The sequence below is a fragment of the Engraulis encrasicolus genome, chromosome 17 (assembly GCF_034702125.1).
Source record: "Engraulis encrasicolus isolate BLACKSEA-1 chromosome 17, IST_EnEncr_1.0, whole genome shotgun sequence".
Classification (NCBI taxonomy): domain Eukaryota; kingdom Metazoa; phylum Chordata; class Actinopteri; order Clupeiformes; family Engraulidae; genus Engraulis; species Engraulis encrasicolus.
This window is the reverse complement of record NC_085873.1, coordinates 23,522,702-23,539,277: the sequence shown is the minus strand read 5'-3', so window position 1 is coordinate 23,539,277 and position 16,576 is coordinate 23,522,702. Positions and strand designations below refer to the sequence as shown.

Below are 16,576 nucleotides of genomic sequence, written 5' to 3'. Positions count from 1 at the left end.
AGCGCAATGTGAAGAAAGAGCGCCGAAATGGCGCTCTCCGATGCATAATTTTGCGATATGGAGGTTTTTTTATGAAGTCGCAATCAACAAAGCGTGGCGAAAGCGCTCCTCCCGGCAAAGCGCCCCTCAGCCAATAGTAATATCGCTTTCAACTGTCTCTGGGAAGTCTGTGAACCAATAAACAGACAGTCCTGAGAAAGGGGGCGGGACAAGTGACAGCGTGCGATTTATTTTGAATTTGGAGAATCCATTCGAGAGACAGAGGGCAAGCGTGAACAGTAATGCTGCTCTGCTGGGTGAAGAATTGTTATGTTCTCATAAAACCAGTCATTGCATGATGCAGGAGTTGCAGAGGGTGTTTTGGAAGTATGTGATTTAATCAGCAACCGTTTGTGATAATGTAAAGCCTAATAGTTATGAGAACTCAAACTCGCCTAGGGCGCCAAATAAGCCAGAACCGGCCCTGCCTGCATGCGTCTTCCATGCTCTGGTGCAGGAGAGGCGGACCTAGGTCAGAATTCACATATTATTACTATAGTAATGCCTAATACATCATATTTAGCATTTAACAATACCACATTGTAAGGAATCTGCTTCTTCCATGCCCTGGTGCAGGAGAGGAGAACCTATGGACCCCTAGGTCAGAAGTCATGCTATGTGCATTATTATTAATAATAATAACTTTGTTTTATAAAGTGCCTTTCATGTGACTGAAGGTCAATTCCTTGTTGACGGATAGAAGAGGGGAAGGGTAAAAGTAGAAGTGGAGGTGATATGTGGGTGAAAGGTTTTTTTGGGCTTGGACATGAGGTGGCACAACGGCATTTAATGCCTATCAATTAATTAGTAATTGTTGGTTCATATGCTGCTATGAATATGCTTCTTAGATAGTCCATTAAAAACAAACTGAACAATACAATAGTGACAGTGGTTGTCGTTGCGCCACCCTGACGTGTGTTACTGCTGAAATGTCACCGACCCATGTACCCATGTAAAGGATTGTTTTGAAGCCTGCTAATAAAGAACGTCAATGACCCATGTGCATGTAATTGATGTACAGGCTGGAATATTCCGTATGAGTTTAACGAGTCGGACCTGCGGATCACCATGAGACAGATCCACATGTTCCTGGAGGAGTATGAGGAAGTGCCCCTAGAGGCTCTCACCTACCTGACCGGTAACACGCGCACACGCGCACGCACGCACGCACGCACGCACGCACACACTCTCTCTCACACACACACACACACACACACACACACACACACACACACACACACACACACACAGAAATGGAAATAAACTCCTAAAAATGCACATTTAAGTGAAGATTCTGTTGAAGCACGTGGTCATGTGGCTCTCTTGACGGTGGCAATGAAAAATGTTTCTTTATCAAGAAAGTTGTCCATCCCTGATTTACCGTAATCCATGTATGCATTTACAGTAACAGTAACCTCTGGATTGGGTTTTTTCACCAGGGGTGTGTAACTATGGTAACCTGTAGGTTGTGCTTGTCACCAGGGGAGTGTAACTATGGCGGCAGGGTGACGGATGATAAGGACCGCAGGCTGCTGCTGTCTCTGCTGGGCATCTTCTACAACCGACAGCTGCTCGAGCAGGAGGGCTACAACCTGTCTGAGGGGGACACCTACTATGTACCCAAACACGGTCCCTATCAGGTATGGTGTAGTCAGCCTGATCCCTAAAAATTCCGTCCTCCTGGACACTGATGTTAAGGACACGGAATATGTGTCCAGGAGCACGGATTTTGCCAAAAATCCATGCTGCTGGACACGGAATTGTTTTCCATTAAGGGCACACAGAAGTGCTTTCTATATTCCCACAGCACTGTGTGAACTCTATCATTAGAAAATACATACCAAATGCTAATCCTAAACAAAATAATGCTATAGCAATTTAAGATGCGCCCTGACCAAAACATTCCCTAACCTTAACCTTTCATCATTCGTCATTAAAGACATATTTTTGACAAATATCAAATTCATATAGGGCGAAATTCTCCCACCCGCTTAAGTAAAAAAAAAGCGCTTAACAGCGCCTCCGCGGTTACTCAAGTCTGTGATTAAGCGGGGTTTACGCGCAGGCGCGGCCGGTTCATTAAGGGCAGATGGGCAGTGCCCCTCCAAAGATTCTTCCTCTGAGAAAAGTAGATCCATTCAGAAATTGTAGATAAAATATGTATTGCAACCTCAATCACACTGGGAATCGTATTACATCAATGTTGTGGTTTGTGACGATCTTTGCGAGTGGAATCAGGTTTTATTTTTGTTGAGAAGTCTAGTTTACACCCAGTGTGGCTGTTTAACGTTAGGGTCTATGGCCACTGGCCTGGGCAGATTTCTCAGCGCCTCAGCTAAGCCCGGCCCCCTCGACCCGATCCCATTCTACAAAATTAGCACTGTAGCCTACTTAGCATAATATCATAACATAAGCGCGACTTTATGGATGCTATCAGGGCAGATGTATGATCTGCCCTGGCCAATGACACGTTGGTGGCCCTGCATGCTTTGAAAAAGACACAACAAACATATTACTCCGCTCATCTCTAACCTGTGGGATTTTATTAACTCCATTGCCGCAAATTTCCCTCACAAAATCGGTGGATTAAACGGATAACCATGTCGGATTTGACGAAGGATATGTGTTGGCTGGTGAAGGATTCACGTTTGGGGTAGGTACAGTTTGTATATTTGCTATTGCAAAGTCTAAGGTTTTATGACCGAAGTCTTTGCATAATGGGTAACTGTCAGTTATTTAATGAAATTTGATGGCTTGCAATGTTGAGACAGCAAGCAAATGTGTTTCGTAAAGTCTGCTGCTGCTAATGCTACCCCCACGACTAGCCGACTAGTTGACGACATTCTCTGAGAAGCTGCGTTGGGCTTACTACATAGTTTAAACAAAGCGTGAGGGATTATGAATCAAGTCTTTGTGAAATAGGGAAACTGGAAGTTATTTAATGAAATATCTGAGCTTATTGAGCTTGGGATGTTGTTGACAGCTTCATTTATGCTCAGTATTGTCTGCTGTGTCCCCGAAAAAGCTAAAAAAAAAAAAAACACTTGCACCCGGTCCTGCCTAGCATTGCAGAACAGGAGCGAGTCTGTTGGATAGTGAGCTCCCCTGTTAAGTTTTAACCATGGCTACTCGTTTCGAAAATAGGCACGTCCTTTCCCGGTATTGATGCCATTTGGTTCTGTGGTGCATTTAAACCGGCAGCAAGGGGACGACTGACTGAATTGAATAGTGTTGCAGGGCTTTGGTTGCATCAATGTAATGTACGAACGGTGAAGGCGAGATGCTGTGCTGTGCTAGCCTTTTCCTGATTGCTGTCCGGTTGCGTGGAGTGCATATTCGTGTCGTGTTGCTTGTCGCAAACTCCAACTACGCGAGCAGACAAAGCATTTTTCTTGTAATGTCTTAACATGTGTATGCAGTCACTCTGCTTAAATGAGCAAGAGAACTAGCTGCGTGGAGAGAACTGTCAAAAACAGCTTTCTTCAGAACAGAAGTTGAACAGATAACGCGCATGCCTGGTGCGGTGTATCACGGGAGGTGGAGTTTTACTAACACACCAAACACTATGGGAAAACGCTCTCCTGTCTTGCCTACACACGCAATGAAACTATACTAAACTATAAATTATACCGTATTGATTTAATTATTATGGACTTGATCGCCAAAATTTCTGCCCTGCCTGTTTCCCCAGCCACCGGCCGCTACTGTTTACGCGTGATTTTACCAGTTGCGCAGTTTGGGTGGGGCCAGGCCAAAATCAGGGAGTTTCGCATGTAAATGAATCCTACGCGTATTCTCCCGTGCACTTACGCGCGTTTGCCTTTACGCGCATCAAAGGGCTGTAGTAAGGTCAAGCGCCACTATGAGGTAAAATGTAATATTGCATTTGATGCTCGCTTGGCTCGCATTTTGAACATGTTACACGGTATGCTTTGTTGATGTTCCTTACCGTCCGCGTGAGTCCAAATCGAAATTCATTCACAGTTCCACATAAACGTCCTACATTGATTGTGACGAAATATGACCAGCTGCCCAGAGCATGTTCTCATATCGGTGAACTTACAAACAAAAGTAGGTAATTAATTAATCAGTATGAGGATCATCATGTTGTCTCCACGGACGGTAACCAAAACCAAAAACACCTAGTTGCACCATGCACAAGTAGGCTAGATTGACAAGGCACGTCAGACTAAAGACTGCTGTTCCAGTCGTCCTAACAGACACCCAAAGTATGCCTATTCAAAAACAACCTTCACCATTTTTACTATGTTGTAGCCACGACGTTAAGTAAATGGTTTTTATTTCAACTCCTCCACTTTTGCGATTTATTGGAACTCGTGCATATGTGCATGTAACCTATTAAACTTTCTGAACTGATGCCCGACATACAAAACCACCACATACTGAGGTAGGCTACAGGTTGTCCTATCTGTTTTTGTAAGGCAGAAAATATTTCCTGAATGTCATTACAGCTAAACGTAAAAGGTAGGCCTACATATCAGAGCATGTCTTTGGCATTTCGCTTCTGGTCTCTATTACACCCCATCAGCTGCGCGTTTAAGTCCTGGCTTGGCATTGCATGCCCATGTCCAATTAATTTCCATGTCTGCGACAAAATATAAAGTCTCCGTTTTTTCATGACGATCGATTTCCTTGTTCATTCTTCAGCATGCATGTAGCCTAAGTATAATATGCTGACGGACAGCTGAGATCCACATATTTCCAATTATTTAAACGTTGCTGTACAGAGAAGCGGAGAAACACTTTTTAAAGTCAGCAAATAGGCCTACTATGTGTTTGTTTAACTGTGGGAATGATCAGCATTTTAAATCACTTTTTGATTTCCGGAATTGTCCAAGCAACACGCCAAACTCCATTTTTAACAAAATGTTTAATCATGTTTATTATTTCAATCAACCTGTTGTGCACCAAAACGCTCAGCTGAGTTCCCGCCAAAGGTACACATTGCGTTTCCATCTCAATATCTCACCTCCACTACTCGCCTTGTGATTGTGAAAATGAGCTGAGGTTAGATGTTGAGATGCTCTTGCACGAGGACTTTTGGCACGTGGTTTTAGATTCAAAGTTAAAGTTCAGTGTTGGATCTCAATGGACTGCCGAGGTTTTCACATGGTTGATCTGAAAATCCATGTTTCTTTGTTAGTTTCTTTGTAGCCACAACTGATGAACTTGGCGGAGACTCATCCCCCCATTTAGCATATATCACGCCTATGTTGGGCTACGCGCTGTTTTTCTGAGTTAAGCGCGAGGGGTGTGGCGACGTTCCAGAGGGGAGAATACGCGCAAAATAAGACCGCGTAAAATATGCGCGCGTAAAACCGACTTAAGTGGAGACGGGAGAATTCCGCCCATAATGAATGAAAGAATACTAGCTGTGTCCAGACCAAAACAATCCCTAACCCTAACCTGTCAGTAAGAAATGTTTTTATGAGGAAAAAATATTTGAAATGAGAAAAATGTCCATCACAGAAAACAATTCATGTGTCCAGGAGTAAGGAATTTTGGCAAAATCCGGGCTCCTGGACAGGGATTTCGTGTCCTTAACATTCGTGTCCAGGAGCACGGAATTTTTGGAGATCATGTTGGTGTAGTAGTAGTAGTAGTATCTTTATTGTCCCTAATTGCAAAGTTGGTAGTAAACAGGCTTGGTGGGACAGGCTGGCTGAAAATGTTACATTGGGGTGCATGCCTATGGGGTTGCCCAAAAAATGTGCTCACTTGATTGGCTGCTCAGCATCTTGGCCCTCCTCACAGCACGAATATTTGTTAATGGGAACCTTAAAAACATGTAGCACTGACAGCTTTCAAATGCACTCATTTAGAATCTCCATCTCTCTCCAGGATTATGTCGACTACCTCCGTAATCTGCCCATCGCTGCCGACCCGGGCGTGTTTGGCCTGCATAGCAACGCTGACATCACCAAGGACAACCAGGAGACCAATCAGCTGCTAGATGGAGTTCTGCTGACTCTGCCAAGGCAGTCGGGGGGCGGAGCCAAGTCACCACAGGTAAGGGATTTTACACTTCGATGCTTTTTGGTCAGGACCCCTATAGTGTGTGTGCGTGTGTGTTCCTGTGAATTTTTAATACAAATGAGGTAATATTATGGGACAACATTTTTTTTGGCATTTGAAACTTGGGCTATGGAGGTTCCAAAAGTGGGCCATTGCCTACTGAGCGTGTATCTGGTGGTGGGGCTGTAACTTGCCACTAAGATCCAAATTACTATATTGCTGTTTTGAGTATGTGCACACATCCAAATTCACTTGTTGCAGGTTCCAGATACAAAAATGTCAGTCATCAAGGTAGGGCTGCACACTGCGGAATAAGATTTAAAAAAAAAAAAGAGAGACATGCCTGATGAAGATCCAGGGTGATCGAAACGTTGCTGTTTTAAAAAAAAATGGGGGCTTATTCCATAGTGTACATTTAGGTATGCCTCATGCATTTGGTATTGATTTTCTATGTATTTGTATGGGTTTCTTTTGGTTAATTATTATACTGTACCTTGTACACAATATTTTCTCCCCCACTTTTTGTATTTGCAGACAGTGGTGGATGAACTGGCGGATGATATTCTTGGAAAGTTGCCATCGGACTTCGACATGGAAGCTGTGATGGAAAAATACCCAGTGCTCTACGAGGAGTCCATGAACACAGTACTGAGACAGGAGCTGATTCGCTTCAACAGGTATAACACGCACGCACGCACGCACACACACACACACACCAACCTAAACAAGATCATTTAGTCTTGTCCTGCGTATTTAATACACTTTCTGAAGCTCCAGTACAATTTATAACAGTCTAGCATCTCACCATTTAACATCTATACCCTACAGGCAAAGTGCAGTAACCTTTTGTCAAAATTGAGTTTAGACTGAAAATGGTCTTCCTTCTCCTTCATCTTGTGACATAGTCATATGGTCCGAATGTGTCCTGTTTTAGAGATATTGCTACAACTAAGGCAGATTTGTTGTAACTACAATATCCAACCTAATAGTGAGGCTTTGAAGGCCTTTTTCTCATTTCAATGTTGGCGTAGTTACTGCACTTTGCCTTGGTTAAGGCAGATCTGTCAAATCACGTAATGCACAATTAAATGTGTCTAATTAGACCTGTATCTTTCAAACAAGTAAACGAAAAAAAGATAAAATATTTCCATTAGACCAGGAGTCCCCAAACTAAGGCCCAGGGGCCGGATACGGCCCGCCACTCCCCTTTGACCGGCCCTCCACCTCTCTTCACCTCACCATTTGAACTGGCCCAAAGACGCAATTCTCACAGAATAAAATAATGATATGATATATCATGATATATAATAATGAAATATATTTTTTAAATATTTTATTTTGTTTCTCAGCAGTCTTTCCTACAGTTTAATTTTCACTAACCTAATGTGAATCACCAGAAGTTTCTTGTCTTGATAGTTTCTCATCTCACTGTAATAGAAACAGGCCTACCATTTCTATTGTATCACTTATAAACTGTCAATCACCATATTTTTCCAACATTTCCTTGTTATTTTTACATGGTTGTTATTAGAAAGTAAAATAAATAGGCTACTTGTGGTATTTCAAATTGAAAAACATGTGAAGTACTCACTTCTTTTGCAAATCACTTGTAATGATGAACTATTTTGTGCTAGAAATTATGGCTATAACAGGCAGTGGCCTAGTATACAGCCCACATCAGGTTTAGTCTACGTAGAACGCGGGTATACGGAGTATACCCACTTCTAAATTTCAGGGATTTCAGTATACCCACTTAAAGTTGATTGAGCCATTATTTTGAATAGCACACATATATACAGTATACCCACTTCAAAAAATGCTCAAATATACTGTGATCACAGTCAGTAACGATAATGTGGCCCCCAGAGAAAAAAGTTTGGGGACCCCTGCATTAGACAATATATATTTTTAACTGAGTGTTGTGTCCTTCGCCCGTAGTTGTTAAATCAACGTCTGTCTCTCTTGCTGATATTTCCTAGGCTAGTGTATAGGGCATGCTCTACTACGGTTTCTGGGCTGTCCATGCAGAATTCACAGTTACCATCAGCATGCCTGTTCATTCTAGCCAGACAACTGTTCATCCTTAGCCACGCCAACGCCACTTTCTTTCGTCTTGTTCCCCATCTCCAACAATTTCACTGACTTCTATGTTGAATAGATGTCTCCCAGTGCGCCCACTCTCCCAAAGCTGCTGCCATTTCCCATTAACTCTGGCTTAAATTAAACTCAACAACAACAACAAAACCCAGAATAACAAACCAAAGAAATGCAAACAAAATACATAAACAACCAAAACCATTTTATTTAACCAAAACCCCTTCCAAGCATAATAAAATCAATTTTCAACATCCCCGGTAAGAAAACACCCCCGTTTAAAATAGTTTGCCCCGCTGAACCGCGGGCACCTCACTATTTCCACTGATTGGAACATTCATTCCGGTTCTCTAATCAAGGAAGTAGCTGCCTGCGTGCCGTAGGCTAGCCCACCTGGTGAGTTAACTGAATCACAAATGTTTGCTTGACATGATTGAAACAAAATAAACTTTCATGGTTTTGAAATAGCCTGCTTGTTAGTGGTGATTCTTAACCTCTAAAGATCGCTAATGGGTTGAGAAATGAGAATTGTGCAACGCTTTGAAATGCGCATTTTGAAACGCGGTCAAATTGACACCTGGAAACATAAGAAATGCCGATACATACATACATGCGTGAAAAGTGAAACAGCGTCAGTGCAGCATGATGGAAATGCCGCCTTAATTGCTGCCTGAACGCTAATGGCTGCATACCTAACCCCACACTGCTCCAGGGACTGTAACTAGCCTGCAAACTCCAAAGCAAGATAAAAGCGTCTGCTAAGTGTAATGTAATATTAATCAGGGCCATAAATTTACTTTTAGATTACTAAGTACATTTTTTTCCCTGACTAGTCAAACAGAAATTCAACTACAAGTAGGCCTAGCTATTTTTCACTCACCAAAATACAGAGGTGGAAAGAGTAGGCCTACTAAAATATTGTACTCAAGTACAAGTACTGTTACTCTGTTGAAAATGTACTCAAGTACGAGTAAATTTACCAGTCAAAAAATCTACTCAAGTAAAAGTAAAAAGTAAATAATTTAAAAATGTACTTTGAGTAAAAGTAAAAAGTTACTTTTTAACAATCAGCGTTTTATGCCTTTAGATGTGCAAGGGGTGCACTGGGTTAGAGGAAGAACAGCTAATGTTGATCTCTGAGTTAAGTGAATTTCCATCGTCAGCCTCCACGTCAGCCAACATCGTTTGAGTGAGAGACAGGTCGCACGCGCCAACTCTTTATAAACTAGGCTAGAATTCTAGAGGTTTTTTGTTTGTTTGTTTGTTTTTTTTACTCAGTAACGCTTGTGCTGTAAAATGTACCGAAGTACATTACTCGAAAGAAAATGTACTTAAGTAAAAGTAAAATTACAAATTTTAAAAAGTACAAGTACACAAAAAAGCTACTCAATTACAGTAACGCGAGTAAAGTAATTAGTTACTTTCCACCTCTGACAAAATAAACCTTTTGAAAATAAATAAACTATTTTTTTACATTATTTTTTAACCACTTCCTCCACACCGATGCACAAAATAGCCTACCTACATATAACCGACTTCTCATAATTCACTGTTCCGTTTACTGTTTATTACGAAATGTCATTATTTTCATTATTTTACATTTTTCATGACTTACATTACTTCCATCCATTTTATTTGTTTTTCATTCCATTCCATTGTGTAATAATGTCATGTAATTTGAAGTAATGTAATGTAGTGAACTGCAATGCGATATAAAGTAATGAAATGTAATGTCAAGTAAAGTAATGTAATGTCATGTGAAGTACTGTAAAGTAATGTAATGCTCCTGTAGGTTGACGAAGGATAAAATGTAATGAGAGTAATGTTAGGTCATGTGAATTGAAGCAAAGTAATGTAATGAACTGCAAAGTAATGTAATGTACTGTAATATAAAGTACTGTAATGTTCCCTGTAGGTTGACGAATGTGGTTCGCACCACCCTGGTGAATATCCGGCGTGCGCTGAAGGGTCAGGTGGTGATGTCATCGGAGTTGGAGGATGTCTTTAACAGCATGCTGGTGGGCCGCGTTCCCGCCGTCTGGGCCGCGCGCTCGTACCCCTCCCTCAAGCCTCTCGGGGGATACGTCTCAGACCTCTTCCAGAGGCTCCACTTCCTGCAGGTGTGTGCAGGGGTGTTGTACTGAACAGGGGAGGGAGTAAAGTGTAGGGGCAGCCGTGCCTTGTGGTTAGAGAGTTGGTCTTTCAATCTAGGGGTTGCCGGTTCGAATCCCCCCTGACCTCTCCCTACATCTCCATCCATGGCTGAAGTGCCCTTGAGCACCTAACAAGGCACCTGACCCCACATTGCTCCAGGGATTGTAACCGATACCCTGACAAATAGTTGTAAGTCGCTTTGAAAAAATGAAAGCGTCAGCGTAAGTGCAATGTAATGTAATGTAATGTACTGTACAGGGGGGTAAAGTGTGAATTGGGTCACCAGGGTCCAGTGTCGCCAGATATACGATAATTATCGTATTTGTACCATAATTTTGTCCATTTTATCCTCTGTGCCATCAAAAATAAAGTTTTCATTCAGTTCATTTAGATGCCTTGAAACAACAATTTAACAGTGAGAGATTTTGACAGGAACCGTGTGGGAGAGAGAGAAATGGGGAAGGTTCAGCAAAGGATCTGGGCCGCAATTAAACCCAGGTCGCCGGTGTAGCAGCACAGTGCCCTACCGTTACAGCCACAACAGGGCCCGATTCTAAATTCGGGAATCCGGGGACCACCCACAGGATGTACAATCTTTGACCAACCTTGTGTGTGGGTGTGGGTGTGTTTACTGCAGGGACTGGATTGACAATGTGCCTCCACCTGGCTTCTGCAGTGATCATTCAACACAGAGAGAACTCTGGAACCAAATAGAAGTTACAACCAACAAGATGTGAAATAAACTAACTGTGCGTGCTGCAGGACTGGATGGACAACAGGCCTTCACCTGTCCTCTGCAGTGATCATAATAATAAACTAACTTGTGTGTGTGTGTGTGTGTGTGTGTGTGTGTGTGTGTGTGTGTGTGTGTGTGTGTGTGTGTGTGTGTGTGTGTGTGTGTGTGTGTGTCCTGCAGGACTGGATTGATAACGGGCCTCCACCGGTCTTCTGGGTTTCCGGTTTCTACTTTACTCAGTCGTTCCTCACGGGCGTCTCCCAGAACTACGCCAGGAAATACACCATCCCCATTGACTTCATTGGCTTTGAGTTTGAGGTAAGTGGGTTACGTTTATTTCTTATGTATGTGAAAGATACATGGACTTCATTTATGAGTGTGCTTAAGCTCTCCTTTCTACTTTTAACTTCTGGCTCATTCTTTTGAAACTTGGCTGTTGGTAGACCCGAGTTCATTCTCCACATCCGTTGTAAATGCATTCTGGACAATACAAATTTCAGGAAATGCCAATGTTTAACAATTTCGGGCGTACACCGAACTGCTCCGAGTTTGTGTTCCGGTAACCCCGATCTGAGTACCCCTTCTATTGCACTTTCCCGAGGCAGAGGTTGGGAAAGTGCAATACCAAAGTGTGAATTTCAAAACAATGAGCCAAAAGTGCCAAATGAGAGGTGGGGAGGAATGGGGCATTGTCTTACCATGTCCCATTTGTAAAGGATATTGTGAAATCATACACAAGTTTTACAAGTCTTTTTATGAATTGTGGAAGATTTTTATATGGCAGTGAAAACAGATACACATTTTTTGATAAACTTACTGCTGAAAGTGGCCTCTTCTGGTGTTGGTGAAACTAAAGTACAAAATTGTAAATGGTGTTTACAGATATTACGTTCTCTATATACTTCATACATATTATACATATTGGCCATTGATTTATGTGTTGATTTGTTGGATCCCCATTAACTGTGGCAATGCCACAGCTATTCTTCCTGGGGTCCGTTTCTTCAATAAAATCAGTTCATCATAGTGTATTAAATTGTGTAATTTGAATGTATTTTGCTTATAGCCTATTGTAATATGTTATTGTATTGTTTTTTGTATGATCTCCAGATGTAATTTTTTATAACCTGCTTATAAATATAAATGTATCAACATCTACCCTCTTAAAAATAACTCTTTCCTAAAAATATCTTGACTTGTTTTTTAAAACTGCCTTTAGAACTAATTTGTGTGATAAAGGCTGGCATACGGTTCCATGCAGTGATCGCTCTGTATCCCACTGTTCTTTGTAGGGCATTGGTATTTGCACGGTGTACTACAAATGTCCCTGTTGTTGCAGACCTAGTATTATCAATATGGGAGTTAGACGTTTTACAGAATCTGCTATATTGTTTCAGAGGGGTTTTATTATTTAATATTGCCCATGTTGAGGTCAATAAAGAGGCTATTAATTTATCCTCAACTTTTAGCCAGTGTATAGAAGAGTGCATATGTGTAATGCTGGTATATTGTGGCCCTATTATGTATGACAAAACACCAAAAAAGGGCCACTTTCAGGAGTATATCATAGATTTTATATTAATAATCCTTATAAGTTCTTGACCATTTTTTTCCCATATGGGGTCTTGTGTGTCTCAGGTGACCAAATACGAAAGCCAGGTGGACCAGAAGCCAGACGACGGCGCATACGTCCGCGGCCTCTTCCTGGAGGGCGCCCGGTGGGACCGCGACGCCATGGTGTTGGGCGAGTCGCTCCCCAAAATCCTCTTCGACACGCTGCCCATCATCTGGCTCAAGCCTGGCGAGAGCTCCAAGTTTGCGCACGAGAACGTGTACGTGTGCCCGGTGTACAAGACCAGCGCGCGGCGCGGCACCCTCTCCACCACAGGTCATTCAACCAACTACGTGCTGCCCATCGAGCTGCCCTCGGACAAGCCCCAACAGCACTGGATCAACAGGGGAGTGGCCTGCCTGTGCCAGCTGGATGACTGAGGACGACGGACTGCACGACCTCAGAGTTGTCGAAGCAAAATCCAGCCATGAAATTAAATAAAAAATAAAAAAAAGTTTTATGTGTGTGGACACTCTTCATCATACTCAATTATGCCATGACAAGATCATGCTCATGACAACTACATCACTTGAGATTACCAAACATGGGCTATTAAAGCATACGGCACAAAGTCTGAGTCTACGTGCTCTATGGAATTTTAAAAATCAATACAGTTGTATGCACAAGCATTTTGAGGGGCAGGTGCTGAACGGGGGCAGGGTGGGTGTTGGAGGATTAGGAAGGGAGGGGCTTGTGGAACTTCCGACATCCTTACTAAACTATAGAGGCTACATATTATACAGTCATATCATGTGAAAAAGTTAGTATGTCCTTTGTCTTGTCTTACATATCTGTCAACCTTGGTCATAAAGCATGGTCCAGTATTCCTGGAAATCACAAAAGGAAAGATCATAATTCTACCCAAAAAATTAACATTTTTTTATTGTCCATAACATGTGAACATTCACAGGACAGCAAGGCATAACCCTCAGTGAGTCTCAATAACCTTAATCTGAGAGAGAGAGAGAGAGAGAGAGAGAGAGAGAGAGAGAGAGAGAGAGAGAGAGCGAGAGAGCGAGCTGCCTTGGCCAAATGTATGTAAGAGTGAGCTATGTGGTTAATATATGTGTAAGGATGTGTGTAATGTCTTGTGGGTTATGTATGTATGTATGTATGTATGTAGGCATGCATGCATGCATGCATGCTAATTGACACCTTAATTTCCCCCTGTGATCAATAAATCAATGAATCAATGACATGATAGTCTACTCTGCTACAGATTGTCTACAGATGTCTGGAGTGAGTAGCAGCTTTCTTGAGTTCATGCCATATCATCTGAATTGGTTTTGTCCCGGGCTTTGACTGGGCTATTGCAGAATGTGTATTTCATTCATTGTTATGAAGCCATTCTAAAGTATCAAAACAATATGGATTGTTCTCCCATTCCAGCACACATCATCGTATGATTCAACTGTGTGACAGACTACCTCATGTTTTTTTTTTCTATAAAATATCTCCAATAAATTTCTTAGTTCATTGTTCCACTGATAATAGCAAACTAACAAGGGCCTGAGGCACATACACAGTGGAGATGTAACCAAGAATAACCAATAATAATTTGGTTCATTTTGCCATTTTGCTAAATGGGGGTTTCTGTCAAAACAAATAAATAAATGTTGCTTTACTTAAACAAAGTTGAATTGTTTAGGGGAACACACACATAATGTCATGTTTGGAGGAGAACTGGAGAACCACACCTTCACTGAAACCACATCTCCACTGGTCAGTAAGTAAGTTAGTAAGTATGCCCTTTATTATCCCACAATGGGGAAATTCATGTGTTGCAGCAGCAATTACGAAAAAAAACAACTAAAAAATAAACAGATGACAGACATAAACACAGGACCAGGAGGTTAAAATAGGGGGGTATAGGTGTTATGTCAGGGTTATATAAAAAAAAAACAGAGATATTGCTATGTCCATGTAGTTGCATAACAGGACATTGCCCTTCGCCACTTTAGCATGTGAACCAGTAGTGAAGCTCATCTCCCTTTGTTTAGTGTTTTGTCTTGGCCAGGCTCTGTAGGCTCTGTTTTAATCTACAAAAGCAGATCTTTGTGCCTTGTCCCAGTAGTTTAAAAACATAATTTTGTCCTTTGTTACATTGTAGCCTACTTCCTGATTTAGATGAACTAAATGAGATGTAATATTAATGTGATTGTCCTATCAGTTGTGCAGCAAATGTAATGTAGCCTACATGGGTGCCGATATGAGGACACCACACCAGTGTCTTATTTCTCGTCCAAGATCTGACAACACTGCTGACAGTCCACTCATTTAAGTTTGATTATTCTGCAGAATTTCAAAGCTCTACATTTTGCTGTATTTCTATATATTTGCGCTCTCCCGCCCCGGAGTCCATAGACATTCGAGTACGTAGACATTTGAACCAAGTCTCACCGACGCTCTGGTGCTGAGAAAACTCGAAAAAAGCCCTTTGCAATTCCATATTCCGAGCAGAGGATGGCGATGCTATCATAGCTCCCAGAAGCCAGTTGAGCCTGCAGAGAGAGGAAGAGATTTGAATGTCCCGTTCTCCGGATGGACCTTACTCTTTTTTTTTTTTTTTTTTTTTTTTTTTTTGGGAATATTAAATATTCTTTCAGTCTACTTTCTTACGACATAACAATCACACACTAAATGGGAAATAGAATAGAAAAGAAATATAATTATGATTATGATTATGATTATTATTATTATTATTATTATTATTATGATTATGATTATTATTATTATTATTATTATTATTATTATTATTATGCCTGTTGGTCTTCACTGCATGCCGACTGCCTTCATGTCTTGTACTGGTGCCGACTGCCTTCATGTCTTGTACTGGTCCCCAGCCAGACTTTATGATTTTTAGACATGATCAATTGCCCCCTCTCGGACTGGTCATAGAGACTCCGTTTTTTTGAATATTAATTCAAATAGGTAATTGATGCTGATGCTTGCTTGCTTGTTTGCTTGCTTGCTAGCTAGCTAGCTAGCTAATCTTTTTTTTTATTATTTTCTCGTGACACGAACGTGGTAGAGACTTGAAATTTGTTTTGGAGGATCATAGCAACATGCTAATCGTGTAATGTAAAATGCTAGTGCAAATAGCTAACGTTAACCCCATGCTAAACAGTTTTTCTTTAATATCTCGTAAACCGAACATCGTAGAGACTTAAAATTTGTTTTTAGGGATCATAGTGACAGGACAGTTATGCTAATGAAAATAGCTAACATTAACTTATGCTAATTCATTTTTCCTTTATATCTTGTGAACCAAACATTGTAGAGACTTCAAATTTGTTTTGGGAGCTCTTAGCGAGTGGCCAGTTATGCTAATGAAAATAACTGATTTTAATTTCTAATGCTGATTTATGCTAAGTCGTTTTTATTCAATATCTTGTGAACCACACATTGCGGACACTTGAAATTTTTTTTAGGTAGGTAGAGACGACACGCTAATTGTTAATGATATTTCATAAATGCAAGATAATGACGTCATTAATATTCAGCCGAGAGTGAGTGATAGCCAAAAGGCCGAGAAGCGATAACCTACCGCTGTGCCACCCCGTGCGCCGGCATTGCCAGATGCCAGGTCGCACGCCAGGCGTAAAGAACGGAGGCGGAACTTAAATGTCGGAATTTTGTTGTTAGACAAGCATGAGCGGCTCCGCCGAAGCAGAGCTTCCAAAAATACCGTAAACTCGGAGGTGTTCCCCTCCACGGAAATCTTTAGTAAAAGGCGAAAGATTTATACGGGATGAAGAGAAACCCGAGCGATAACCCACAAGGCCGACCTGTCGGGGGCCTCAAGAATCGCACCGGGTGCGGCGCCCAGGGTGGCAAGGAGGTGTGGCTAATACGACAACACGTCATCAGACAGACAGGCAGGCAGGCAGGCAGGCAGACAGACA

The 16,576-nt window shown here is 41.7% G+C and overlaps 1 protein-coding gene and 1 non-coding gene across 2 annotated transcripts in view; one reads left to right on the top strand and one right to left on the bottom strand.

The window, feature by feature from the left end:
- Positions 1–13,865, top strand: part of dnah3 (dynein axonemal heavy chain 3) — a 77,863-nt gene extending 63,998 nt beyond the window's left edge. Inside the window, exons 60-66 of the mRNA XM_063222001.1 lie at positions 1,061–1,177; positions 1,522–1,679; positions 5,902–6,069; positions 6,610–6,752; positions 10,085–10,289; positions 11,240–11,377; positions 12,698–13,865. Of these exons, the coding sequence (XP_063078071.1) occupies positions 1,061–1,177; positions 1,522–1,679; positions 5,902–6,069; positions 6,610–6,752; positions 10,085–10,289; positions 11,240–11,377; positions 12,698–13,051 (1,283 nt within the window). The 3' untranslated portion in view covers positions 13,052–13,865. The remainder of the gene's footprint in view (positions 1–1,060; positions 1,178–1,521; positions 1,680–5,901; positions 6,070–6,609; positions 6,753–10,084; positions 10,290–11,239; positions 11,378–12,697) is intronic.
- Positions 13,866–16,328: 2,463 nt separating this feature from the next.
- LOC134468051 (U5 spliceosomal RNA) lies at positions 16,329–16,442 on the bottom strand. Its single transcript, XR_010038691.1, has one exon. It is a non-coding gene; the product is annotated as a U5 spliceosomal RNA (small nuclear RNA).
- Between the last annotated feature and the right edge of the window lie 134 nt (positions 16,443–16,576).